Source organism: Struthio camelus, chromosome W, assembly GCF_040807025.1.
Source record: "Struthio camelus isolate bStrCam1 chromosome W, bStrCam1.hap1, whole genome shotgun sequence".
NCBI lineage: Eukaryota > Metazoa > Chordata > Aves > Struthioniformes > Struthionidae > Struthio > Struthio camelus.
Window position 1 is genome coordinate 58,517,252 of NC_090981.1, and position 26,089 is coordinate 58,543,340.

The 26,089-nt window shown below is 55.6% G+C and overlaps 2 protein-coding genes across 2 annotated transcripts; both read left to right on the plus strand.

Moving 5' to 3' along the window:
* The first annotated feature begins 1,223 nt into the window (after positions 1-1,223).
* LOC138064091 (C-C motif chemokine 21a-like) lies at positions 1,224-4,621 on the plus strand. Its single transcript, XM_068925024.1, has 4 exons — positions 1,224-1,378; positions 2,324-2,444; positions 2,568-2,727; positions 3,009-4,621. The coding sequence occupies exons 1-3, from the start codon at positions 1,312-1,314 to the stop codon at positions 2,710-2,712; spliced, it is 333 nt and encodes a 110-aa protein (XP_068781125.1). The 5' UTR covers positions 1,224-1,311; the 3' UTR covers positions 2,713-2,727; positions 3,009-4,621.
* A 5,956-nt stretch (positions 4,622-10,577) lies between these two features.
* On the plus strand, positions 10,578-13,796 carry LOC138064151 (C-C motif chemokine 19-like). Its single transcript, XM_068925430.1, has 4 exons — positions 10,578-10,833; positions 12,109-12,232; positions 12,591-12,687; positions 13,499-13,796. The coding sequence occupies exons 1-4, from the start codon at positions 10,776-10,778 to the stop codon at positions 13,517-13,519; spliced, it is 300 nt and encodes a 99-aa protein (XP_068781531.1). The 5' UTR covers positions 10,578-10,775; the 3' UTR covers positions 13,520-13,796.
* The last annotated feature ends 12,293 nt before the right edge of the window (positions 13,797-26,089 follow it).

Consider the following 26,089-nt stretch of genomic DNA (forward strand, 5'->3'; position numbering starts at 1 on the left):
AGATGGGGCTCCTCACTTTGGAGGTGCCCAGAGAGAGGACAAAAGACCACAACACAAGGGATTAGCTAACCCCAATCCAATTAAATCCTGAGATAAATGTTTTCAACATTAGAACACTTCAAACGTTGGAAGAGGTTGCCCAGACAGGTTGTTAAAACTTCGCCCTTGGTCCCTTCCAACCTCCACTAGTCTGTGACCTGGTGATTCTGTGAAAATGAGGAGGTCCCTGGCCCAGACACTGCTCAGAGCAGGACCAGACTTACATCAGGTTGCTCGGGGGCTGGCCCGACCGAGGGTCGACCATCTCCAAGGATGGCATTGTCGCAGCCTTTCTGCCCGTTGCCTTGGCAGTGAGTGGCCCCTGTCACCGCAAGGGCACGCTGCAGGCTCCTGTTCAGCTCCACCTGGACCCCAGAGTCATCCTGCACAGGTGCTTTCTAGCTAGCTGCCTGTCCTGTGGCATGGTATCACTCCATCCCAGGCACAGAACTTTGCGGTTTGTCTGCGTTGGCGTTGAACCTTAGGAGGTGTCCGTGAGCCCCTTTCTCCAGCTGGTCCAGGCAGGTGAACATCCACAGCTCCTGACAATTTAATGTCATTGCAGATTCCTGGGGTTTTTTTTGTGCTTGCAGAGCTGGGAGTGGGCTATGCCCTCTCCCGCAGCCCCAGTTGCAGCCTGGCCCCACCACAGCCCATACATATGTGCCCAGCTGTTTCAGGAGGATCCCAAGGCAGCAGGACATGGATGGGGGTTAGGGGACCACGACTGGGGTCTCCCAGAGCCCCTTCTTGCCCCTTCGAGGTGGGCAGCCTGCCTTGGGAACAACCAGGGAGCTGGCGGCTGCCGAGCAACATATTCTGGGGGAAGTGGAGCAGGTCGACTTTTTGGCTTCCCGGCTGGCTTGGCAGCCCGCCAGGGACTGCGCTTGGGGAGCAAACAGGCAAGCAGCAACACCTGACCTGACAAGAGCAGGTAGCAGCAGGTTGTGGGACCGGGTAGGAAACGAGAGCCCACAAACTCGAGACATGATGGGGGCTGTGTCTCTAGCGTGCCCCCCGCCTGGTGCAGTGAATGGCAGCTGGGAACAAGATAGGACACATCTGTAAGGGGGGGCTTGCTGCTTACAGGAATCCTCTCCCTTTCCTCTCCTCTGTCACCCAGCCCCCTGTCCGACTGGAGGGCTGCATGCCAGGGTGGCCGAAAATGAAACCAAAGCATCCAGGGATAAATAGGAGTGTCCGAGGCACGAGGCAGCAGTGCGCGTCCTGCTCCCAAGCAGAGCTCAGCACCCGACGCACCGGCTGCCCGCGATGGCTCTGCGCCTTCTCCTGCCGCTGCTCCTGCTGGCCGCTGCCCTCCTCGTCTACCCGGCTCGAGGTGAGGGGCTGCAAACCCCCGGTGTCCAGACTTGGGGGGGGGGGGGATGGTGCACGGGTCGGAGTGCCCTAAGGGGCTGTGCAGGGTGCTGAGCCCCTGGGTGCAGGCTGCCAGCTGGAAGGCCTGCGCGTGTGACCGGATTGCAGCGTGTCCCCCTGCGTGCGTGTGTCTGCGTGGCTGGGGTGCGCTGTGCGCATGCAGTGTTTGCAGCGCTTTGCCGTGCAGATATGCGTGTGCATGGCTGGCCGGCAGGGTTTACTCGTAGTGCTTGTGCTGCGTTCATGCGTGGCGGGGGCGGGGGTGCCCATGCCTGTGCACGCGGTTGGAGTCGGCGCGTAGCGTTTGCAGTGCGTTCACGGGCAGGGGTGCGCGTGCGCGGCTGGCTTGCAGTACGCCGGTGGTGCTTGCCATGCGTTCCCACGCGGTGTGAGTGCATGTGTGTGCGCGCACGTGTGTGCGCGTGCTGCGCTAGCTCTTCCCCTGAGGACTGCCCTGCTTACCTCAGGCCAGGGAGAAGCAGCAGTTGTGGCTGGCAGGGCAGTGGTGGCGGTGGGTGGCAGGGGCAGAAGAATGATTTTCAGCTCCTTTGCAAGGAGCCCCTCTCTGCCTCAGTTTCCTCACCAAAAAACCTGGCGTCACGTCTCCCTGCGGCAAGGTCTGACCTGCAACAGGGAGTGGGGGCTGAGGGCTCCCATCGTCACGTGGCTGCCCCAGCACCTCTCCAGTCTCTCTGGTGCTGATGGCACCGACGTGCATCCCCGGAGGGCAGAGCCCTGAGCCTGTGGATGCTCGCCCCCACCACCAAAGGGGTTACTCCTAACGGGGGCTTTCTGCAAGACCTGCTGTGGTTCCCTTACCTTGAGCTGGCCGCGTTACGGTCCCGCAGTGCTGGAAAGCTGCCCCGGGTCAGGTCTAAAATCCCACGTGTCCCCCCTTGTCCCCCAGGCATAGGCAGCCAAGCCTCCGACTGCTGCCTGAAGAACAGCAGGAAGGTCATCCCGCATGGCTGGGTGAAGTCCTACAGCCTACAGGGACCTGACTCAGGCTGCCTGCTGCGTGCCGTTGTGTGAGTACCCTGGCTGGGTGGGAGCCATCCAGAGCAGTTGGGTCCTCCCGACCTGTCACCCCTGTAGCCTCCCGTCCACCTCCATAGCAGCCCCACAGCAAACCTTTCTGCCTCGACCCCCAGGTTCACCACCAAGAAGAATAAGAAGATCTGCGCCTCCCCGACCGACACGGCCGTCCAGAAGCTGATGCAGAAGCTGGACAAGAAGAAAGCGCAGCCCGCAGCATCCAGCAGGAAAGCCTCGCGGCAGAGGGGGCGGCGCACCTAGCTCAGCCCTGAAGAGGTAGGTGGGATGAGCGGGGGGTGCCGAGCAGTAGCGGGAGGATGCTGCCCCATGTCCTGGTTAGCACCCTGTGGTTTCTCATGGGATGGAGGGAGGCACCTGGCTGAGCTTGGAAAAGGTGCTGGAGCAGCAGCCGGATCATGGAGGCAATTAGGGCACGGCCCCCTCCAAACCACTGGTTGCCTTCGGATAGGGTCTCCTGCCACAGCTGCTGGGCATAGCGATGCTTAAAGCAAAGGCGCAGCAGGGCTAACCATGCTCCCCTTCCTACCTCTCCCTAGGACGGACGCCTTCCCCACCGACAATCGCCTGGACACGGACATCTGGAGAGTGCCGGCCACCAGCCCTGGCCGAGGCGAGGATGGGCTGGCCGAGGGGGCTGCCCTCCGCCCCACGGCCCCCTCGGCACTGCCGTGCCCGCTGCAGCGTCGCCCCCGCCGTGATCCAAGGCACGAGCCGCTGGGGTTTTCGGCAACGGCGGCTCCCGGCGGGGTGCAAGAGCCAGCCTTCGGGATGCCCCCGTCCCTCTTGGCCCCGGGGAGCTGAGCCGTGGCCCTGCTGGGTCGAGCCCCACGCCGGGGAGGGTTGGCCGGGGGGCTGCGCCAGCTCCAGGGGTGCCCGACAGGATGGCAGCTTTTCCTTTGACTGTTGGGGGGGGGGGTTTATACGTTTGTATTTATATGTAAAGAGTGTGCTTTCATTCAGGCTTCCTGAAGGGCTCTACTTTCGGCTCCTCGTACTTTTTACAGGGTACCCTTCATATCATAGGCTAGCTTTTCTGGAAGATTACTCCTATTTTTCTACCGAATAAACCACGGCTGCATTTCATTGCTCTCTGGCCCGTTTGCTCTTTTCCGGCTTGCCAGGCTGTGGGGTGCTGGGTAGGGTCCACGTCCCTGTGTCCCTGGGCCTCCTTGCGGAGCAGTCGGTAGTGGCAAGAACAAGAGTTTGGGGACAGCGGGGGGATGGTGTGGCTTTATTCCTGAGCTGCTCTGGGGCTTCTCTTCTGCTTTTACAGCACACTGTTGCAGTGTAGTTTGGAGGAAGAAGTCAGGATTTGTCCGCATTCCCTTTTGATTTTTTTGTTAAATGCCTTTTTTTTAAGTATGAAATTATAATTAAAACAAATGTTCATTTTGGTGGAATTTTGCCCCCTTAGTCCCCCTTGTTTTTGCTGTTGTCAGCTGTTCAGTCTTAAGTTTTGCCTTCTGAGGGAAAAAAAGATGCTTTTACACTTTCATCCCAAATCCAGAAAGCCTGCATGTGAAAATGGTGTGTGCAAAGCACTGCAGGTGGGGGAGCAGAACAGTTTGCAAAATTCATTGCAAACACACTGCAGTTGTTTTGAGAGCGACCCTATCCCAAATCTTTAGTAAAATGAGGAGTCACTAACCCAGGGACACCATGAAGTGAGAGCGCAGGGAGTGAGGGGATAGATCTGGGAACAGGGCTGACAGGGTCGTGGCAACTACCCGTGTTTGCAAAAACCCCTCCAGTATGCTGAGAAGGAGCAATCTGAAGGGTCTTACTGCAGCTGCAGTGCTATTTGCTTGCAGAGACTTCAGACGTGGACTTTGGTCAGTTAAAGTCTATTAAGCTGTATAATTACAATAATAGGATTTGCAGAGCTTAACAATATCAGCAAAGGCTGTGTGCTGGCTGGAGAAAGCTTGTAGCTGAGTGTTTCTATCAAGTACATTTATCTAGCTTGATCGCTTTATTAGGTGGACGTTTAGGTGTTGTTTAAAGACTGCATAAAGAAACTGTGAAGTCTGAGATACTGGCCCTGAAGAACGGACAGGTGCTGAGCTTGCTCCGCGGAGCATGTGGGAGCACGCGTCCGCCCGCCGGGCGGGTTTTGAGACAAGATGTAAGGCAATAAAATCATATTCTTAACCAACCTCGCTGTTTCTTGCTGTCATGATTTGGGATGGGCAGGGGAAGGGGCCGTGCCAGCATGGTAGAGCGGGGCAGCGGGTACCCTTACCTGCAGCTCCTGCCTCGGCTGTCATTGCTTCGTTGCCCAGGGAGGGTGAAGCCCTCCTATTTGCTCCAATCGCCCCACGCTAGCTGAGCACGAGGCGTCTTGAGATCCTAGTAAACCCAGCGACACAAAATGGTTTTTACGCAGCATCTTTTGCTTGTGGCCAAGTCTCTCTCCGCAGTGCTGAGCCTCCCCGAACAAGCGCCTCTCGCTCAAAGTAGCGCTTGGGCTCAGCCCTCCTGGCTGCTCCGGGAAAGCAGCATTAAAGTGAGTTATTAAAAAGGCTATGCTCTGGCCTGGACCGTGCTGGGAGCCTGGGAACTGCTCTCTGCAGGCTGGGAGTCAGCCGGGGCTGTTGTGGGAGGGCCGGAAGCAGCCCACCCCGCGTTTGCTAAGGGTGAGCTGCATCCAGGCACTGCGAGGCTGACTTCTGCTTGTGCAGGATGAGCTGTTGCGCTGGTCTCGGTGTCAGAGGATTGTGAAATGATTGCAAAAAACCCCTAGAAAGGAGGCCTAACCAAATACATCTCCGGCCACAAACAGCAAAGTGGGAGCAGATGTCAGGAGCCAGTCAGCACGTGAAAGAGAGCCTAATTTCTCCGTGGCTGTAAATGTGAATGCTGCTTGAGTTTTCCTCCCCCCCGACCCCCCCCCCCCAAAAAAAAAAAAGCTAGATGGGCCAGGGACTAAGACAGGTTAAAAAATGTGGCTAGGGTGTGCTCTGTAGACAATTTATCCTAAAAGCAGGCTTTCTGCTTCGATGCTTGTCACGTGCATGAGCACAGATACCTGCCAGGAGCACACACCTAAGCACAGACATGAATGCACAACTGCATCTCCACACATGCCCCCCCCTCCCCCCCCCGGCATTTGCACACAGCTTCCAGCTTTATTTCCAAGTATTGCTTTTAGAGAAAATAACATGTTAAGACTTAGTGAACTCTCTTACTGGAGAGGTGGGCAGCGAGTGGTGCTGTTGTGGTGCGTGGCGTGGGCATGGCACCGGGGAAACATTTCCGAGGAGATCCCTTGCAGGAGGCTGAAGAGAGAGGCGATGGGCTGCAGCGGGCTCACTGGAGCCGAGCTGTCCCAGGAACGTGCCTGGGGGTCCTGGCAAACCCTAGCATCCTTTACCCCCACTGGAAACCTCACTCAGGAAACTCTGAGCCCCTTGGGTCAGACTCGGTGAGCAAGCACTGAGCTGCGGCTGCAAATGCAGAGTGGAAGGCAAAGGGGACAGGGTAACCTGCAGGAAGGAGTCTCAGGCATGGGCACTGCCCAGCTCTCAAGGAGGCGAACCCACAGACTTATGATGAGCAAAATGGGGCAAAGAAGGTGCTCTAAGAAAGTAGTGAAGTGGCAGAGGAGGATGGACATGGCTGTACATCTGGGCAGGGCAAAACAGCCGCAGGAACGGGTGCTTTGCCGCATATGCAAAGCCAGGGCAGCGCTTCTCTGGCTTGTGCCATGGCAGTGAGCGTGCAGGGCTGTACAAGCCTGCAAATCATTCTCCTGAGAGGGAAAGAAAAATTGCAACTGCGTCAAACAGAGTGAAAAGTTAGGAGGGCTTGGACACCCTAGAGCAAAAAGGATTAGGTGACAGAAAATAGCCAGGCGAGACAGGAACCACAGCCTGCCGTGGGAAATCTTGAACCTGGGCCAAATGATCAGCTCAGTAGATATCCAGTGCAGATGATGCTCCAGGCTTGCCCTGGCACGGAGCGAGCTGTGCTGAAACACTGGGCTGGGCTCCAGGTGTGCGCACCTGGAGACACATGCAGCGGGTCAGTCCCTCTGCACCACGTGTTTCCCAAGAAGTGGTAGTCTGTTGTGATTCAGCATCCCCGGCTGATGCAGAATGATCTTCCTGGACTAAAAGGCTGTGAACTTTGACTGCAGCTTCAAGGCTTTTTTTGATGCTAGTTGCGTGCCAGTTTTGCGATGTCTGATGAGGGCTGGATGCACAGCAGGGAGTGCACTGGGGCCAACACCTATGCAGCTCCCCTCTCCGTCCCTGGCCATCCCCGGATGCAGTGCAGGTGCCCACATCCAGCTTTGAGAAGCTCCAGGGGATCTCTTCTGGCTTTCCCTGTCGTGATGCCATCACAGGGGCAGTGCTGCAAGGACTCTCTGAGGATGTCTGCAGGAAGCACAGGCAAAGCCTGGCCAGCTGTCCCTGAACGCCTAGGGCATGGGGAGCAACCAGTGCTGGGCTTGTGCCCAGAGCCCCAGTTTTACTGTAGCAGGGGAGGAGGAAGAGGGAGAAAGAAGAAAAACACACAGAGATCGAAGGCCACTGCCAAGGATGGAGCCCTGAACGGAAAAGAAATCCCCCCCTCCCATCACCACCAGCGAGAGTCATGCACGACCCCAAATTTCTGAAGGGCCACCGTGAGACTCTGCAGGATGCTATGAAAATATCTCTTGCCAAGGGATCTGTGCGTCGCAGGGACCTAGGGAGATGGATGCTTCCCAGGGCAGGTCGAGTGGAACACAACTCAGAGGCCGTCACGCCTGGGCACCTCAGCGTTAATGATGCAGAAGGCACCAAATGTCAAGGCAGAGGGGCACTCACGGACCAGGAATTGGGGCCTTTAGCACCCTCTTAGCCAGACCTTCAGGGTCATCTTTACTTGCTCTAGGCAAAGGAATACCTGGCTCATTTCCTTCCCTAAAAATCCCATCTAAAGCAGTCCAGCCAGGTTCCCCTCAGCTGGAGGAGCCCCAGTAAGACAGCAGGGCCCTGAGCCCTGTGGCTGGCCATGGCCCTGGTCCTCAGGCAGCACTGGGGACTGTGCAGGAGGCTCTCCCATGCCAGGCTGCTGAAATGGATAAAAAGGAAATCAAAGCAGCTGTGATATCCCAGTATTTCCCAATGAGGCAAACACAGCCAGGTCAGATCCTGCCCCAGGGACTGGCTGTGCCTGGAATTTACTGGAATTCCCCCTTTGCCCTTCCCAGGTCCCTTGGTCAGATGTGGAAAGGAGATCACTGCAAGACCACTGCAAGCTTCAGGGCTCTGGGAGGGTGCTGGGGGGGAAGCGGGCGGCGTGGCCAGTCCTCCCTGAGGAGAGCCTGGAGATGGAGGTGCTCACACAGCCCATTTGCATTTAGACGGGTTGCACTTCCCCTGAGGATTCCACCTCCCTCGTTGTTTCCACTTTCATTAGCAAACGAGTTATTGAGGCTCCTGCAGGGGTGGATGCTCAGGGTTGTGTCTGCCTGCGGTGAAGCTCCGCAGGGCTGGAGCTCTCGCGCTCTGGATGAAGCATCAGAGGCCAGTGCGCACAGTGCTCTCTCCTGTTCCCAAATGATATCAGATCCCCTGTCCGTTTCCCTACCAGTGTGTGTTTCAAGAGCCTACATCCCCAAATACCCCCTCTTCCCTGTCTGTTGCATCTCTTCTGGCCCATGTGCACCACCGTGCTTCCCCGCAGCTCCTGACTCAGCTCTATGAGTGGGATGGGGACACCTCCATGCATACTGCAGCGATGGACTTCAGAAATGACCACTCACTTCTTAGAAACCCTGCTGACCCCAGCGTAGGGGGGGAAACCCACCACATCCCCCTTTCACAATGCCAGTGGAAAGCCCCTTTCTTCACCCTCCGGTGCCTTTGCTGTGCACAGCCTTTGTGAGCGGGCTGTGCTTTCACCCACTTGGCATGGAGACAGCTCCCAGTAGGAGGACGAGCATCTCTTCCCCCGGCATGTGTCAGCAGGGACTATGGGTGGCTCATGAGCAGGAGTCCCCACCACCTGGGTCAGGTCACCGCAGCTGGAGGCAGTAAAGGGGTTAACCCCCAGTGGGATGTATTCCCAACACTGGACATGCATGGCTACCCTGGAGACCAGCCATGGCCAGAAGCCCCCTGTGCCAGGGAAGTGGCTGGATCAGAGCCACTTGCCATGGGGGACCTGGACCCCAGCAGTGCCTGGAGGTGGTTCACATGAGGGGACCCACAACATCCCCGGCAAACCCACCAGCTCTTGGGCACACTCCGTCAGCAGTGAAAGCCACTAAACGTGCAAGGGGCGGAGAGTTCATTGTCAGCTCCCCCCACACTGCTGCCTGTGAGACACTGCTCTGGCAGATCCCCTCTTTGAGAAGAACGGGCTCTGGCTTAAGAGCAGCTGCTGATGCTGGCCACCAGCGTCAGCAGCCAGGAGCTGCCATCCTCCCTGCCGTGGGGTGTCCTTGGCACATGCCTGGGAAGATCAATGGAAGGCAGGTCCTAGAGCCAGCCCGCATCCCTGAAATCCCCAGGGAAGCTGAGGCGGATGACTGACGCTAATCCTCTGCTGCCTAAATTCCTCCTCCGTCAGCCAAGATTTCCCTCTGATAAGAGGGTTTGTGAGTGATAAAAGGAGACAGGTGCTGACTGAAGTTAAGCTAGCACATCCTGTTTTTACTGCTCTTCCTGCCAACCGGCTCTCTCCCTTGGCATGGAGATGGCCTGCTAGGTCACGGGGAGCAGCTGGATGCAGGGGTCTGGTGCCTCTCTCCCACCATTGGGTCCCGCCCATGCTGGTGCCCAGACAGGGGCACCTCAGCTGATGGCACAGCTGGAGCCTCCTCTCACTTCTTACTGCAGATTAGCGAAGGGGCAGAGCACGCTATCTGTGGGACTCGTACATCCAAGAAGACACCAGGGAATCACTGACCTCCTCCAGTTCCAACTTTGTGGCTTGTCCCCGTGGAAGGGCAGCACTCTCTGCCAAGGAGCAATGGAAGGCCAAGGCTGGAGTAAGGGAGAAGATGGAGGGATGAAGGTCTTGCTCCAGGATTTGGCCACCTTCGCTGGGAACATTTTTTACTGGTAGCTAATGGGAATTTTCTCTGATGCAACTTGTGCTGCTGCTTCTCATCCTGACCCTGGGCCCCTCCAAGTAGATCCTGGCTCTGGTTTCCCTCCAAACCCACATCAGGCAATTGCTGACAGCAAGGAGAGCCCCTTCGCTTTCCCCTTCCCTTCTCCATGCTGCCTAAACCCACTGCTCTCAGCATCCTATATGCCACCTATCAAGGCTGAAGCAGGCTGGTTAACGGACCTTGCCGCAGGAGGTGCTGGCCCAGTGATGATCCATCTTCTCCAGGAGAAACAGGCTCTGAGTGTAGGTTGACAGTGCAGGTTTGCAGCAGGAGCGCGGGTCTTCGCTCCCTGCAGTGCCTGCATAGCCATGGAGCTGCTCTGCAGCAGTGCAGACAGAGCTCTTCTGCTCTTATGTCGAGAAACCTGTTTCCAGAAAAATCTGCAGTGCCTTTGGCTACTAGCCCATTTGCTGGGACACCTGGGAAGCATGCTGCCTTTTGCACATGGGCTCGTGGCCTCGGAGCAGAGCATGCAGGCTGGGTCCTCCCCTGCCGGTGTTGGCATAGAGGCACCTTGGAGCCGGAGAGGTCGGATGCCAGGCTCTGGATAAGCCCAGCACCCAGGCACTGGGGAAGGCAGGAGGAGCCAGCTGGCTCCTGCAACCGGGTCAGGGGGATCCAGGGCAGCAAGGCAAACTTCAAGGGCTGAGCAGTGTGGCAGGTTCCCCCCAGCAGAGAGAGGTACCTGGAGAGAGGGACTGAGGCAAGTTCTCCCCTTGACCTCAGAAATGTTGATGAGCCATTGGGAATGTCTCAGAGATGTCTTGGAAGAAGGACTGGGAAATGTGCAGGATGAGACCCCAAATGTGCCTGCTCAGGGCTCTGGGGTGCTTTTTCATGGTGAGCAGACACCGGGGCAACCCTGGTTCTGGCCAGCAGGCTCTGTGCCCCGGGCCACCAGCAGTGGAGAGGGCAGGAGGGTGTTTACCTCTGGGCCAGAGAGCAGCTGGATGCAGGGAAGGCAGCTGGGACCTTCGGGAACTGCTCAAAGATCGAAATCCAGCCTCTGGCAAGCCTTGTTGCAACTTTCCAGCGCTCTTCAAAAGAAAGTGAAAGCCACAAACTGGATGGATAAATAGGCAGTGGAGCAGCAGTGTCAGAGCACAGGGAAGCTGCACAGAGCGCTCACCTCTCCTGCCCGGAGGACCGCAGCCAGCTCCCAGGCCATCCTCTGCCCGAAGTCGGCAGCGAAATGCAGCACCCGCATCTTCTGTGCATCAGCCTCCTGGTGCTGGGACATGTCCTGGACGGTAAGAGGGAACCTCTCGGGTGCCTTGCTTGCAGAAGGGAATGGAACCAGCTTCTAGCCCCCTTTTGCTTTTCCAGCAGACATTTAGAGGGACCCACTGCTGGGAGTCTGTCACAGCCCTCCTGAGTCATCTGCTTGCATCCTATCCCAGAGGAACTCTGTGCTGCCTAAAGTCCAGGAAGGATCCTGCAGGGCATGAGGGGGGAGGGCTGGACTTGGGAAAGGCGGTGGAGCAATCCTGCCTCCCAGTGCCCTAGCCCAGTCTGTGCAGACCAGACTGGGATGGTCTCAGCCCCTTTTCCCCCTGCGGGAGCAGGACTGCTGCAGGTCCAGCACCTCCGGCACACCAGGGGAAATGTGTTCCCCCTGGCAGTGGAAAGGAAGCTGCCTCTTTGGTGTGGGGTAGCCCCGGGACGAGCAAATAGCTCCCAGGTCTGCAATGCTGCAGGGAGTTATAGTCATCCCAGGGCATTGCCAGCCCTGCTGGGCATTAACAGTAAATAGAGCATTTGCTTGGAGGATGGCTGGGCTCCCCTACCCCGCCACGAAGCGCAGATAGTTGTGTCCCTCAGCTATAACGGGACTGATCAGTGTGGGGTGGGCTAGTAATGGGGTGATTGCAAAAGCAGGCATATAGCAAATATAGACAAAGACATTCCCAGCCCCTTGGGGACAGATGTCTTCAGTATCTGTATCACAGCGCCCCGGAGCCAGGCGAATGCTTTCGTCCTGCCCTGCCCAGCTGGCAGGCACTGGCTCCGGGGTTGCAGGAGGGAGCTACGTGTGCAGGAGGGGCGCCCTCCTCCAGCCTGTTCTTTTTCACTTTCTTTGCTTTCGGTCGGAAGGAGGCAAAGGGCTCCCAGCGCCAGGGAGTGGGTCCAATAAAACTTGAGCGTGCATTTGCGATCAGGGCTGTGCGCAAGGGCACGGCTCGCTGTGGCAGTGGAAGCACGGAGCTCTGCACTGAGCTAGCAGGGACACCATCCCACTCAGCTCCACGTGGGGCATGGTTCAGATGGACTCCTTCAGATGGAGCCCACCTGCTTAGACAACAGCAATATTCCCCAGCCAGAAATCACTCTTGCTTTTCATACTCCAGCCCAATTTGTTGCTTCTGAGCTCAGCCTGGCTGAGCACAAAGAACTCACTCCACAAGTGCTAGTCCCAAGGGGACCAGGGTGTAGGGAGCTCAGATTGGCAGGATCACCTGGGGGTGGTGAAGCTGCTGCTGCCCACAGGGAACAACCTCAGCCCACATGTTGCATTCCTCCCCCAGTGTCTAGTGGGAACAATGTCGTGGACTGCTGCCTGCGGACGAGTCAGAATCGCATCCCCCAGCGGATAGTGCAGGACTACCGGATACAGCTGGTGCAGGACGGCTGTGTCATCCCTGCCACAGTGTAAGACACCCAGGCTGGCCATGCGGCAGGGAGGCGCTCTGCAAGGAGGGAGGCAGAGCAGGGTGGAGGGAGGGTAAGAAGAGAGATGGGGCTGAATTTGGAGACAGGGGAATGGGAAGAGAAGGGAAGACCCTGGAGATCAGAGGCCCAAACAGAGTAGGAGAGACCTGCTGAGAGGGGAACACCTGGGAAAAAAGACAGGGAAGAAACTCATCTCAAGTCAGGGCAGAGGAGGGCAGTGCTTTACCCTGTGTCCTGTGCCAGAGCAGTGGTGGAGGCGACGGGTGAGAGCTCTGGCCATGCTGGAGAATCCCCAGGGTTTCTCGCTCAGGTCTTTTTTTTCCCGTGGACCTGGCAGGTTCATTACCATGAAGGGCAAGCGCCTCTGTGCTCCCCTGCAAGCCCCATGGGTGATTCACCTCCGAGAGAAGGTGGACGCCAACTCCGCCAGGAAGGTAAGGACTAGCCCTCAGCCTGCCTTGGCTCAGCTCTGTGGCCAAGCATTGGGGTAGCCCACGGGCAGGTTTAACCAGTCACCAGATAGCATTTTCCCAGTCTGACTGGGGTGCTGGTCAGAGCCGGGGAGGCTGTTACAGCATACCATGGATAGGCATGGATAATTGGTCTCAGTTTCCATCCCTCCTCCCTCAAACTGGGATCGGTGTGCGTCCTCTGCAATCCCTCTTCCACCCCAAATAAATCCAGCCCTGGCACTACTGTATGCAATAACTACCTTCTGCCAGGCTGGGAAAGGCCACTGCTTCCAGGGCCTCCCTGGGCTGAGATGCAACACATACGTCTTCACAGGGGCAAGGGGAAAGTTTGCAATGAGTTTGGTGGGTGCTTTGCAAGTCCTCGTAGGCATGTCCATGACCCTGGCGGTGGGCAGCCCCTGCCAGGTCCCAGGTTGCCTCCTTGCCTCAGAGATGTGGTGCTGCAGTGATTTGGGAAGGATGAAGAAAGCAGCCCTTACCTTTTCAGCTGCGCCTCTCTGCATCTCTTTTGGAGAGTTTGGTTTCCCACAGCAGTGCCAACCCTTGGCGGCCCAGGACATTTGGATGCCAAAAGAGGCTTGCGGCCCTGTGCAAGGATGCCCAGGATGAGGCTGCGGTGCTTTTGTAACCAGATGCACACAGCTGTCCCTCCACTTTGCCACCGTGGCTTGGCCAGGGGAGGAAATCCCCAGTGACTGCCCAGACCCCAGGGAAGGGACTCCTGCCCCTGAGGCATCACGCTCACCCACTGCTGTATTTTTCATTTCCTCAGGCCAAATCTCAAGGCATATAGGCTCTGAAGAAGGCTGTGGCTGGCCCCCATGCCTGTAGCTGGAGCTAGCTCCCAGCTGTGAATCTGAAGCTTGTGAAGCCTGCCTGCTTCCCTTCCCAGGCACAGGGTGCATGGTAGACCCTCCTCAGGACTTGTGCCAGTGTGCGGGGCTGTGCAGAGTCCTGCCTGCTCTCTCTTCTTTGCTCTGTCTCCAGCGTGATTGAGAAACCTGCATCAGGCTGAGTGGGGAGCTGCTGGACTGAGTGCTGAGCTCCCCAGCAAGGAGAAACCCCATGAGTGAAGCGGTGCTGGCGGCACGTGGGTTACGGCCAAGTTTTGGGGTTTTACCTCTGCCACATTCAGGAACTTGCTGGAAGCTGGTTAGTGGATTTTTCTGTGCGATGAGTTTGAGGGGGTCTCAGCCTTCCCTTTGGAGCAGCAGCCACGGTCTCCAGCACAGGCCCGTTCCCTTTTCTTTCCATCCGTATCCCTGGGCCTGAGCTCTTCTGTGGCCTAGGAGGAGTTGGCAGGATGGAACAGTGCAGGGATGGAGGGGAGGGATGGGGATGTCCCTCACCAGCCGTGCACGGTGCCTGTCCCTCACTGAGTGTGACCTGGACCTCCTCAGAGCACAGCAGGGCTGATGCGGTTCCTCTTTCGAGCCCCGACATCCCTACAGTTTTTCCTTTCCTGACCTTTCTTGCACGGGTTGAATTGGAGCCGGTAACAGCAGTGCCAGCATCCGTGGCGGCCTGGCAAAAATGCGCCAGGTTTGCCCAGCCCTGCCATCAATGGGTGTCTGCAGCGTGACCCTGGCATCTGCTGCAGCACCCATGGCCTCGCCTGCTTGAGGGAAACGAGTGATGAGCACCAGCATGATGCTGACTGCCTGGGGCAGCGGTGTGGAAATAGGCCAGTTTTCAACGCTTCACACCCCCTTCCCAACACGGCTGCCTGGCGATGCCGCCCCCCCCAGCCCCTGCTCTCTGCGGGGACATTGCCACCACGTCTGCCCCGAGCGCCTGCCTGGGCAGAGACGCCTGAACAGCGTTTGCACCACACTCAGGTGTTTGCTGCTGGATCTGTTTGAGGCAACAATTACGGGTGTAACTTGCTTCCTCTCTCTCTCTCTGTTATTTTGCAGTGGTTTTGTTAAATAAAAAAAGAAAAAAAAATTAGACAGTTGGCCTGCCTCATATTTGGGTCCCAAATCCAGCCATGAGCATGGGAGTGAAGCACTGCCTTGCAGGGCTTGCTTGCAGTCAGTGCTCCCTGCTACACCACGCAGGCAAGGAGGCTGAGCCGCGCACCGGGAAAGGAAAAGAGACTTTCAAAGGGGTGAAGGGCACTTTTTGCAGGAGCTGGGCTTCAGGTCTTTTCTGGGAGTCCCTCAAAACCATGGTCGGGCTTCCACCCTGCTCTGGGCCAGCAGATAAGGTTGCCTGAGCTGGCCCCTGGGAGGCTGTGTTACACGGTGGAGATGGGATGAGGAGGAAAGTGTGGGAGTACTGCACCATGCAGGCCAAACCACTACAATCCCCCCGTGCGGCTGCCAGGTCAGCGGTCCCCAGCTGGCAGGCGGCAGAGCTTGCGGTGTGGGCTGCTGTCGGGAGTGTGGGCAGACAGCTTGGGTCACGCAGGCGCGGGAGTGCTCTGACGGGTGGTGGACAGCAGGGACGGGGAAAGAGCGCAGATGCCAAACAGTAGCACCTGCTGCAGAACTAAAGGAACAGGAGGTTTGCCTTTGCGTCAAAGGCAAGCTGAGGCACACCTTGACTCAGATCTTCTGATTCCCCTGGTGGTTCAGTGCTGGCTATAGGTTGGGGTGCCAGGGACAGGAAAGAGATTTTGGGGAAATGGAGGCTGCTACAGACCCCAGTGCCCCTGCTTCTGGACCTACCCGAGGACAAGGCATAGAGGGCAACCACAGGCTCCTGCCCCATGTCACTGGTGAGCTGGGAGTCCCTGGCCGTTTTGCCCCTGCACCCTGGCTCTCCTGGGTTTGTGCCCTGGGACTGTGGATAACGATGTCTCTCAAGACAAGTCAGTCTGCCCTGGGACCTGCTGTCCCAAAGTGGCATTGCGTCGTCCTGGAAACCTCCCTCTCATTCAGGCCATGCAAAGTTTGAATAAAACTGCTTTGCTGTATGAAAGCATCAGCCAAACGAGTGCAAGTAGCGTTAGGCACAGCCAGCAGACACCACTGCTTGCCACCATTGCACACCATGCTCTTGCTGCCAAAGGCTGTGGTGTCAAACAAGACTGTTCATGCAGTTAAATCATTAGCGCTACCCCGGCATGGTTTTGTTCCCAGCCAGCTGGCATTGCCCAGTACTGAGCTGGGCATAGTCTGGAAGTGAGAGGCCCCAGGACCATTCCTGAGAGGCAGGAGGGATGCGATCCTCTTGCTTGGAGGATGGGGAAGTTTCATGTTACCGACGTGGACTGATCTGTGCCAGCTGGCCCGGGAGGCAGGAATAGTCCAGGGCAGGTACGGATGCAGCCTGCTCTGTTCGACTGGCTGTGGCTTGGTCACCGTCCCCTTTGAAGTACAAAGCACCTTTGTGGTGAACAGGAGACCCGCTCAGAAAGAGCTGGGGTTTATAGCAGCTGGCCTGTAAACAGGACTTCCCTCTGCAGGGGCCAGGGCAGGGCAGCACAGGGCAGGGCAAAGTGTGAGATGGGCTTCCAGCTGGGCTGGATGCTTTGCGGGGCTTTAGTGCTTTGAGAGGGCATTTGTATCTCCTGGGGTTCCCCTGCCCATGGCTATGTGTAGTGGGTGGATGCTGGGATCATGACCGCCACGGCTGCTGGACAGAGGCACAGCACCTTGCAGTGAACAAGCGTCCCCAGGCAAAGGAGCCTACAAGGCCACTGATTTGTCCTGAGGATGGTGCCCACGGTGGTGCAGAAGCTGGGCTGTCCAACCCAGGGGAGGCCCTTTTTCTCTCCTGGTCTGCTGGCTCCCTTGGTTTGGTGGCAGGGGTTTTGGTTCCCATTGTGTTCCCCCTGCCGGGCCCGCCTCTCTGGTATCTGAGCACGTGCAATGCCCTGGGACCTGCTGTCTCTTGCTTTCCCAGAGCCTTTGCATCAGCTCTGCCCCAGATCATTAGCTTTACTGACAGCTCCAGAAACCCAATCCTGAGGAGGAGGAGGAAGAGGAAGATGGCTGGTAGGGGAAGAGAGGCCAAGACAAACAGCAGGAGTGGGAAAGGAGAATGGCTGGTGCTTGTTTTGGCAGGAGCCTTCCTGCTGCTCGCTCGATGACCCAGTGAGGGATCATGCTTGGGGAGGAGGAGGATGCTTGGGCTGAGCTGCTGCAGCTGGTGCCCAGGGTCCCAGAGCAGGACAGAGGCGGCAGGAGGAGACTGCGGCAGCCAGTCTGAGAAAGATCAGGTTCATCCTCGGCTGGAGGCTACTCTGGCAAAGAGCATGGTGCTCTGGGGCCTGGCCCAGCTCCTTGTGAAGCTGAGGGAGAAGGGGCTTGCAGCAACCTCCTTGACACTGGAGGCAGGTTCCCCTATTTCCATCAGGATTTGCAGGGCTGTTTGGCCAAGTTCCCTGTAAGAGTGTGGCTGCAAAGCCTGTGGATCTCAGCTCTTTTGGGCCAGTAAAGGTGTCCATCTCAGCAATGCAGCCGTACATCACAAATCCCTGCTACATCACAAATCTTGTCTTTTCTGTTGCTAAGGACTGTGGTGACCTGGGCCCCAGCTCTGCTAGCAGGCTGCCCTGACCCTTGGGTGATGGACCAACTGTCAAGGACAGGAGGAGACTCTATCCTATCGAGCAGAGCCCTCTGGTCCAGCTCAGCCAGGGCTAAAGAAGATATGTGGCCTGGCTGGGTGTTCCTCCTCCAGCCCTGCAGCAGCTGACCCCACTGCAGAGCCTGTCTCTTGGAAATCTGCCAAAAAACAGCATGGCTCTGTACTAAGTAAACTGCAGACTGAGTTCTTCTTGTAAAAAAACCCTCTTTGGAGGGAAGCAGCCACTTTCCTTGAAGAAAGTGGCAAATCACTGCTGTGTCAAAAACCTTGGGTCCCAGCCAAGAGCAAGTCTCAGTAGACATCTTCCAAGTCCTCCTGTTTCTTTCTCTCTCCCACCATGTTTGTCCCATTCATTTTTTAACATCACCCCACTCGCAGGATTCAGTGTGGCAGGATCAGGATCCATTGCAGTACGATGGTGACATGCCCTCAGAAGATCCAGGGTTATGTTGCATGGATCAGTTTGAGGTATTCTGGAGCATGGATCAAATCACACACAGTCTTTTATCCATGTCTGGGACCCTTATTTCTCATGTCATGGACTAAGATATTGTAACCAAAAAGCTTTCCAGAGGAGCTAACAAAACAACCGCTTGCCTGCTGACTGTGCAAGGCCACAAAAGAGAAGCAAGGCTGCATCTATGAAAGCAAAGTAAACATGCTCTGGGTTGTTCTCTGACCCCCCAGGTCTCACAGCTGGGATCAGGAGAGCCCTCCTGACTCTCCCATGTGTGGTGAAAGCTGTGTCGGGTGCTTCCCAGGCTGTATTCACATGACACAGCAGGCACCATCTACCCAGCTGAAGTCTTAGGGTCCACCCTAGTGGCATTCCCAGCTAGGAGGTAGGAGAAAAGGTAGTGTTTGGTCCATAGCAAAGGCACCCCATGTTGCAAAATTTGCTTCTGGAGTGACTGGAGAGCTCTGATCCAACCATCTTCTGCTGCTGAGCTGTTCTGTTGTCTACCTGGAGCTGGACAGTGTTGACCCCTCTGATAAGGAGCTGCAAGGCACAGTGGTGTAGGAGCGTGGAGGAACTTCCTCCCCACCCTCTGGCTAGCACAGCTCCCAGCACCCGCAGTCAGTACCAACCCATGTGGTAATAACTGACCACAGCAAATCTGCGAGAAGAGAAAAGTCCCTACCTCCTCTTTGGACGGAGGGCCCAGCCAGGCCTGAAGCAGAAGAGGCTTGTCCCTGTGCCAAACTGCACCCTCCCCTGAATGCAGCTGAATGTGAGGTGAGCAGCATCGGCAGCATGCTAAAGACTCCCGTGGCCCTCACAAGACCTCTCCACATTGCTCGCTGGTGCACAGGTATCTGCAGAAGCTGCGAACGTGTCCCCAAGCACGTTTGCCCATGGCAGTGCTGGTTGTTACCCGCACTGGTGCTTTTCTCTGCTTGGTGCCATGGCAAGGGGCTGCTCTCCATGGGCACAGCTCCCTTGGCATGAGCACTGAACCTGGCTGGCAGGTTCCATGTTGGCACAGGAGAGCAGAGGGCCCAGGCAAATCCATCCATTTTATGGGCAGACGACTGCACCAGGGAGCCTGTAGGGCAGGATGGCTGCTCCTGGGCGGGGAGGGAGCATCCCATGGCCAGCTGGAGCTGAGGACCCCAAAGCACTGCATGAGCTGCTCCCTGTGCACCCAGCCCTGTCCTGCTGATGACCCAGCTTACGATCCGGCTCTCATCGCCCACCAACAGTGGTGGCTGGCAATACCTCACTCACCTGCTCAGAAATGCTGGGCCTGGGACTTCCCACTCCCTTCCTGGATCTGTGGAGAACCCATCCCAGACCACAGCTTTTAGTTTTGTTCCTCAGCTTTTTGGTTTCACTCTGCCCTTCAGTGTCTGAATGTTTGGTCAGACCCTTCCAAACAAAGAAATAACCCAAACGAAGCAGGGAGGTGGGTTTCCCATGATTAAGGCCTATCCCCATCCATGTGTTGCACATAGGACTTGGGGTTATCACCACAGTCTCCTTCACAGGGGTTAGGCTTTCCTGAGGCTGGGAAGATGCAGGTAGAGCCTGGCCTGTAGGAGAAGGGATGTGGGGGGATTGGGGTGCTTGAGAGCTGGTCTGAATTCCCTCAAAGGCTGATTCCAGAAGCTGGCTCGTGCTTGGGGAGTGCAGTGTAAAGCAGTGCAAGAGCGTTTACCAGAGGGCAGGAGCAGCAGCAGAGCCTTGCCAGGCCTCCTGACAGGGGAAGGGCCAAGATTCCTCCTCTTCTCCCATGCAACGGGAAGCGCCCTGGAGACCTCTCCCGCACTGGTGTGATCTGGCTACCTGGTTGCTGATCCCCGGGACTGGAGCAGGGGATCGAAGTGCTTTTCCTGACCCAACCTCAAAGTGTGGTTCAGGTCCCTGGAGCCAAACTGAACCTAGAAGTTGCCTGATATAGGCATATCTTGCACCGATGTAGGGCTCAGTTCTGTGCATTTACAAGGAGCTGGTACTCCAGCTCATTGAAGTGTAGGCTCAGCCATGAGCCATGTGCATTATTGCCTGGGACAGGCCCCGATTCCATAGCTCAGATTGCCCTTTGGAAGGGAGGTGGGGAACCGAGCTTGGCCATCCTTTCTATTCTCAGATGTACTCATCTTGCTACACACAGTAGCAGTAACACCTGAAGATTAAAGAGAAAACCAAGAGGACAAACAAATAAGAGACTTGTCCTGCTGCCAGGAATCTCCCTGGAAAGTACCTTCCCCATTAACCATCCCTCCCCATAAACCAGCAGGCAGTGATGGCAGGCTCAGTGACATTTGTTGTGCTGTTCCCCACCTTTCCCTCCTGATGTTGTGCTTAGCCCAGCTGGGCCGTAGGTGAGCTTATCTGGAATTTGCGTGCTGAACTATAAATCAGCACAGGCGTTTGAGAGTTCCTGACAAGCTTGGATTGCTCTTGTTTCACCTGGCCATGGGATGTGGGGAATAAATCATGCTGCACCTCAGTAGCTGTTCCTGAGTCTGCTCTTTGCCCAAGGCAAGACACTCTGGCCTGAAAATGAAAAAGGCATGGGCCCTGTTTGCTCTACCTCCAACCTGGGTTCACTAAGAGCTTGTAAATCAGTGGTAGTCGCAATGTGGTTGGGACTGTTGGCTGTATGCATGTGTCACTGTCCTGGATCAAGCCATGAGCCCAGAGGAGCGTTTCCTCATGCCTCAAGCCCTGGGCCATTGCAGGACCTGTCCTCAGGATAGGTTTGGGCCAGGGAAAGGGAGATATAGAGGCTGGGAACTTAGCTGGGGCCATCTGGGATTCAAAAGCCTGGGTTTGCCCCAGGAACTCTCCTTTCACTTGCAAGCTCACTTGCTCCTTGGGGCTGGGAAGACATGAGTGTGGCCTCCCTGACAGCCATCTCTGACATGTAAGGCCAGGAATTCTTTGGAATTACCTCCAGCCTATACACTTTAAAGGCTTGCCTTAAGGTTGCTCCATTTCAGCTGCAGAAGGTCTGCTGGGATAAGCCCCACTTCTGCCAGAGGGTTGCTAGCTGTAAGACACACTCAGAAGGTCTTCCTGGGATCTTTGTTCAGCTCTAGCTAGTGCAAAGGTCTAATTCTGGGGTCTTCTGTCCCGCTATCTGCTGAACCCTGTGGTGCCCAGTTTCTGCCTTTCTTGCCAGTATTTGGGAAGTGAGATCATGTGGGTCCTCTGTGAGCTGAGGAGGCTCTGCTCCAGGACACCTCCCCGTCCTCCTCGTGTGGGTTGTCTCCATCAAAGGTAGAGCAGGGGGAGGCAGGTGGCTCAGGGGAGACCAGGGGAGCCCATAAGTGGGACTGGAGCCCTCCCTGCCCCTCACGAATGAGGGTGGGATGTGGGGTGGTTCTGGCTTTTGCTGAAAGAGCCTTTCTGCAAAGACTATCTGTGACATAGAGTCCGGGGATAAAAAGGAGTCTTCTGGTGAGTCTAGTGATGTCGGTTTGCCACTGGTCCACTCTGCCCCAGGCTTTGCCTGTGTGGTGGCCGTTTTGTGACTGACCAGAGAGATTTTAGTCCCTAGGCAGCTGTGTTGTCTCAGTGCAGATTTGTAGCAAGACTAAAGGTGCAGTACGGCTGCTTGGCTTGGGAGGCTTACCCTCCGCAGCCTTCAGTCTGCCTCCTCCACCAAACACTTCTTGCTCTTCTCTGTTTTCCCACAGAAGGCAAGATTTCCTGCTTGCAGACATTTTGCCTGGGAAAACCCCTCTTATGCTAGGCTGTGCACTGACTGTCCCCACATTGCTAGCAACTTTGTTTATGTACACATTCATTAATCTTGTTTAAACTATCGAGACATCAGTTTCCACTGTCTCTGGGGAGATGATGCTCCAGAGAGGGAGGATTTGCTATTGGGAGTCTTCTGAGCTTCTGAGGTGGTCTTTGGCAAGGAACTCAAGCATTTTCCTTGAAAGACCCTGCAACTTGCAGTTTCCCACCACCACCTTTTATTCATTTGATGTGGCTTTTGGAAAGGCACTGGTCAGTATTTACAGTGATGGATGACAGCCACTGCATTGCAAAGAACAAAAGCAGAAGTGTCCCAGATACGCTACAGCTACAGATTCACCCTCTTCTCAGTGCTTGGTTTCATTTCCCGGCTGCTGCGCAATTCTCCAGCATCTGCCTCTCCCCCCACCAAGGCCAGCTACCTCCAGGGAATTCCCAATGTTGGAGGCTGCAGAGCTGCCGGGTTTCGTTGCCATTTCTCACTTGGGGTAGGGATGATCTGCCCTGTTTGGGTTGCATTGCCCCATATCTCAGCACAGACACTAGGAGCCATAGATATTTTAAAGCACGATGGCGGATGGTTGGAGGGAAGCTCTCCCCACCTTGGCCTGGTTTCAAGCTAGACTAATAACTAGCCCTACTGATAGGAAATCAAATGCAAGTCATTTGTGTCAAAAATGAGCATCTCCTGGCATGCTGTGGGATCAGAGTTAAAAACTGTGCTAGTGTGGACCGAAGCAAATAATCACCATAAAAAGCCAGTGAGTCAGCCTTGTACCAAGAAGCACTCAGATCTGCAGCGTGACCTGGAAGCAGTTACAGTGGTGACAGGAGAAATGGGAACAGCATTGCAGCTATTGGGATGTGGAAGAGGGGGTACAAGTCCTGTAGCCTGCTGTCAGTGTCCCCTTCCCTCATTCAGGGACCACTGTTTTGGTTTACCTCTGAGCTGTGTTCAGCGAGGATCCTGGGTGCCACTCATGAGTGATCCTGTGTTGCAGGAGTTTTGAAATCCACTCTTGATGGGAGAGGTGGTCCTGGAGAAGAGCAGGGGATGGCACATCTGGGCTTTGGAAAGGTGTGACCTCACTTAGGAGGGCTGCAGTGGAGAAGAGGTCTGGACACACCAGCCTCCAAGCATGGACTGAAGGAGCTTCGGTTTACCCTGGAGGCAAGAAGCTTCCAGTAACAGATAAGATGCTCTCCAAAGCTATAGAAGGCTGCTACGAAGCGGAAGTGCAGGAACTACTTTCTGAGTTTACTTTCAGTAGGACATGAAATCACAGGAGACCTTGGGGGCATACATTATGGGGAAATTCCATCTATCCAGAAGAGGCAGCTGGAGAAATGCGAAGTCTTCATTGCTGGAAACTTTTACAGTTAGACCAGCACCTGCTAGAAAGATTTAAGTAGTACTGGACTATTCTGTTCTATGGGGTTCCCAGTGGGAGAGGTGGGCTTTCTCTGGCTTATGGTATTTCTCTGAGGGCTGCATGAAGTCACGGGGAACATGATCTTGGGGACCCCTCTAGAAGGTGGAGGTGGAAGGGAAGACTCACACTCTGAATCCCTCACTCATCTTTTGGATGTGTGACATAAGGCACCCCATGGCCACAAGAAGCCCTTCTTCCCCGGTGCAAATTCAGGAACTGACCTAGTGCCATGGGACAAAGCTGCCTCGAGAGCAAGCAAAGAGGTTGGCAGGCCTGGCTGAAGGAAGCAGATCTTGCATCATGTCCTCGAATCGCTCTGAAGCCAAGCGGGCTGTGCAGACGCCAACAGCAGAGTGAAAGTTGTCAGTCGTGAAAAATGACATCCTTGCTGTCACTTGGGACCATCTGGGCCACGCGCTACTGTGCTGGTGGCAAGGATTTTGGCAGCTTTAGATCTGTTTCACCAGCACAGTTTGAGACTTGAGTTTGGAAAAAAAAGCAACCCAAAGAGAGAAAAGAAAAGAGCTCTTCAGGGGAAATGTAAAGCCAAAGATTTTAGCATGAAATGCCTTTTGAAAGCAGCTGTGGTGCCTCGTTCAGAGATAAATAAAGGCTGGTTTGAAGTGGGAGAGCTGGCTGGCAGGACACGCTGTTCCCATCTCACCAAATGTATTCCAGACCACCTTTCCTTGCAGGGCTAGGTTCCCCACAGAGCTGCTGGAGGAATCCTGGCAGAGATGAGTGTTTTGGCCTGCTATTCCAAACGGCAGGCGTGCGTCTGTGCGGGAGGCGCTGGGCACACCTTGCTCCACTGCTTGCTCTGCCCCAGATGGAGCGGTTCGCCCAGCCAGCAAACAGGAGGGTGCTGTCTCACCCCAAAACAGATCACATTTCTTGCTTTCCTTTCCCCCAGGCTTTTGAGCGAGCCCTGGTGCAAAGCCTTAAGAAGATACGAGGAGCTTAGAGAGGGCATGAGATCTGCGTTGCGTTAGGGTGGGTGTCTCTGGTTCACGTCGTGTGCATGCTGCACATACATACACGCAGGTTTTCATCAAACATGCTGTGCAAATGGAGAGTGGGAGACAGCTGTGTAACAAACTCTTTTGCTCTCTCAAAGGAGGCCTTTTGGGGTCCCAGCTCCCACCACACTGCTGTGTGGCTGCAGCATGGAGCCATGCCACTGTGCTGGCCTCCAGAGTTGCCTCTCCTTTGGCTCCTTTATCTGCAGCACCCCTCGTCCCACCCCACCATGGAAAGTACTCCTGAGCAAGGAAATTTCTTTAAAACATAGAGGCCCCGAGCACAAGCTCCTTCCCGAAACGTGGCTGCTGAAGGCCGTGTTTGCTAGGCTCTTGACATGCAACCCCATGGTCAGAGCAGGGGCAGGACTCAATGTCTTGGGGAGAGGGAAGCTCTACAGTGCTTCTTCTTTCTCTCTAAAGAGCTCGGAGAAGGACCCATCCACCTGGTCGTTTATTTCCACCCTTGTGAGATTTTGAAATGAGGATTTTTAAGTGGGAGGCAGTCGTGAGAGTTTGGCTGGCAGGAGATCTGCACTGCCTGGCCCAGTAGGTAGGTCTAAATGGAGGCTGTGATGTTTGGTTGGTGAAACGCATCCGAGTCTAGAGCATTTTGACCAAAACAGGCCTTGAAGTGATCATGCTCAGCACTTTAACAGAATGAGGAATGGCTGGAGGGGGAAACATCTGGCACAGGACCAGAAGCCAGACACACTCCTAAACAAGAGAGACATGGCCTTGGAGGAGAAAAGAGACATGTAAATGGAGACAGAAGGGGTCAAGAGCAGGTTGAGTTTCTCTGAATCTCATTTGTCTCCCTTTTGCTGCAACTGTCTAAAGTAAATATTGGGGCGCTGTGGTGTACCAGAACATGCCAGGCCATTCATCACAGGCTGTGCTGACTGCTGGGACAAGCCCATGCAGAGCAGAAGCTCCTGGCTCTCTCTAGGGGCTTTGCTTCACTTGCATCATCCATTTGGAGGCTGCAGCCTTTCCCGTTCTGCATGCAGGCAAATACAAGCAAAGAGCTGCTCCTTCCAGGCAGGGCATTAACCCCAGCCCTGCAAATGTGACCCCATGGTGCTTTTTTACAAGAGCTCTGGCTGGTTGTCAGTAGGGTCATTGCTCTCTCTTCTCATAGCTCATGAGCAGAGCATTGCTCTCTCTGCTCATCCCTCAGTCCAGGAGGGAATTCCTCCTAGGGCTGGATCTCTCTCCTTGAAAGGTATTACTGATCACAGTCAAACAAGCCTTCTGGGTCCACAGTACTGATAATTTCCTTTCCTGGGCCAGTACTTTCCAATCTGAGCTGTCCCAATCTGCTTGGTGTTGCTGTTCCTCTTTGGGATGCTGGCTTTCGCTTCCCAAACAGTGTATGTAAGGATGGAGGGCAGGTTAGGGACAAGGTTTTGACCTTACTCTGCTACCAAGGGCTTGCTCTGAAAGCAAAGAGAGCTAAACTGGGTACCAGCTCTTGTCTCAAAAAAGTCCATAGCTCCGTGCCACACTCATACGGGCCATTAGAGACAAGATGGACAAGGAGTCAAATGCAGAAATCCCCAGGCGAGCTTTTTTCTTGGCTGTAGGGACACCACAGTGATAAAAGGGAGCTGGAGGAGGCCATGGCGGTTGGTTCTTCGGGGTCTCCCCCATGGATCGAGGGATGTGTGCTGCCCCAGAGGCAGTGTTTTCATTCCCAGCCTTCCCAGGGGTTTCCAGGCAGAGGATGACCAGAGCCAGGAACAAGTAGTCAGAGAGAGCAAATCCAGAGTGAGTGCGGGTAGAGCTGCCAGCAGGTCAAAGGCAGCACAGGACAGGAGAGCCGGGGAAGTCTCTGAAGCAAACGATGTATCAGGCTGATATTCCTACCAGGGCATACGAGCGAAAAGCGGAAAGTCCCTGGCTGGCTCTTCTGTGTCTGATAAGGCAGACTGGCTGTGTGCCCTGCTGAGGATGGACTTGCTTGCAGATCCTTTGTTACAGGAAACAGAGAGGAGAGGCCTCAGGAGAGTAGTCAGAGTGATGGGACAATAAAGGAGGCTCCAAGCAGAGCGGCTGTCTTAGCTAGGCTCTTGAACTACATGGGGAAGTTGTTGCAAGGTCCCAGGGAGCAGGCCCAGGAGCTTCTGGCCTATGCACTGCGAGATTAGCACTGAAGC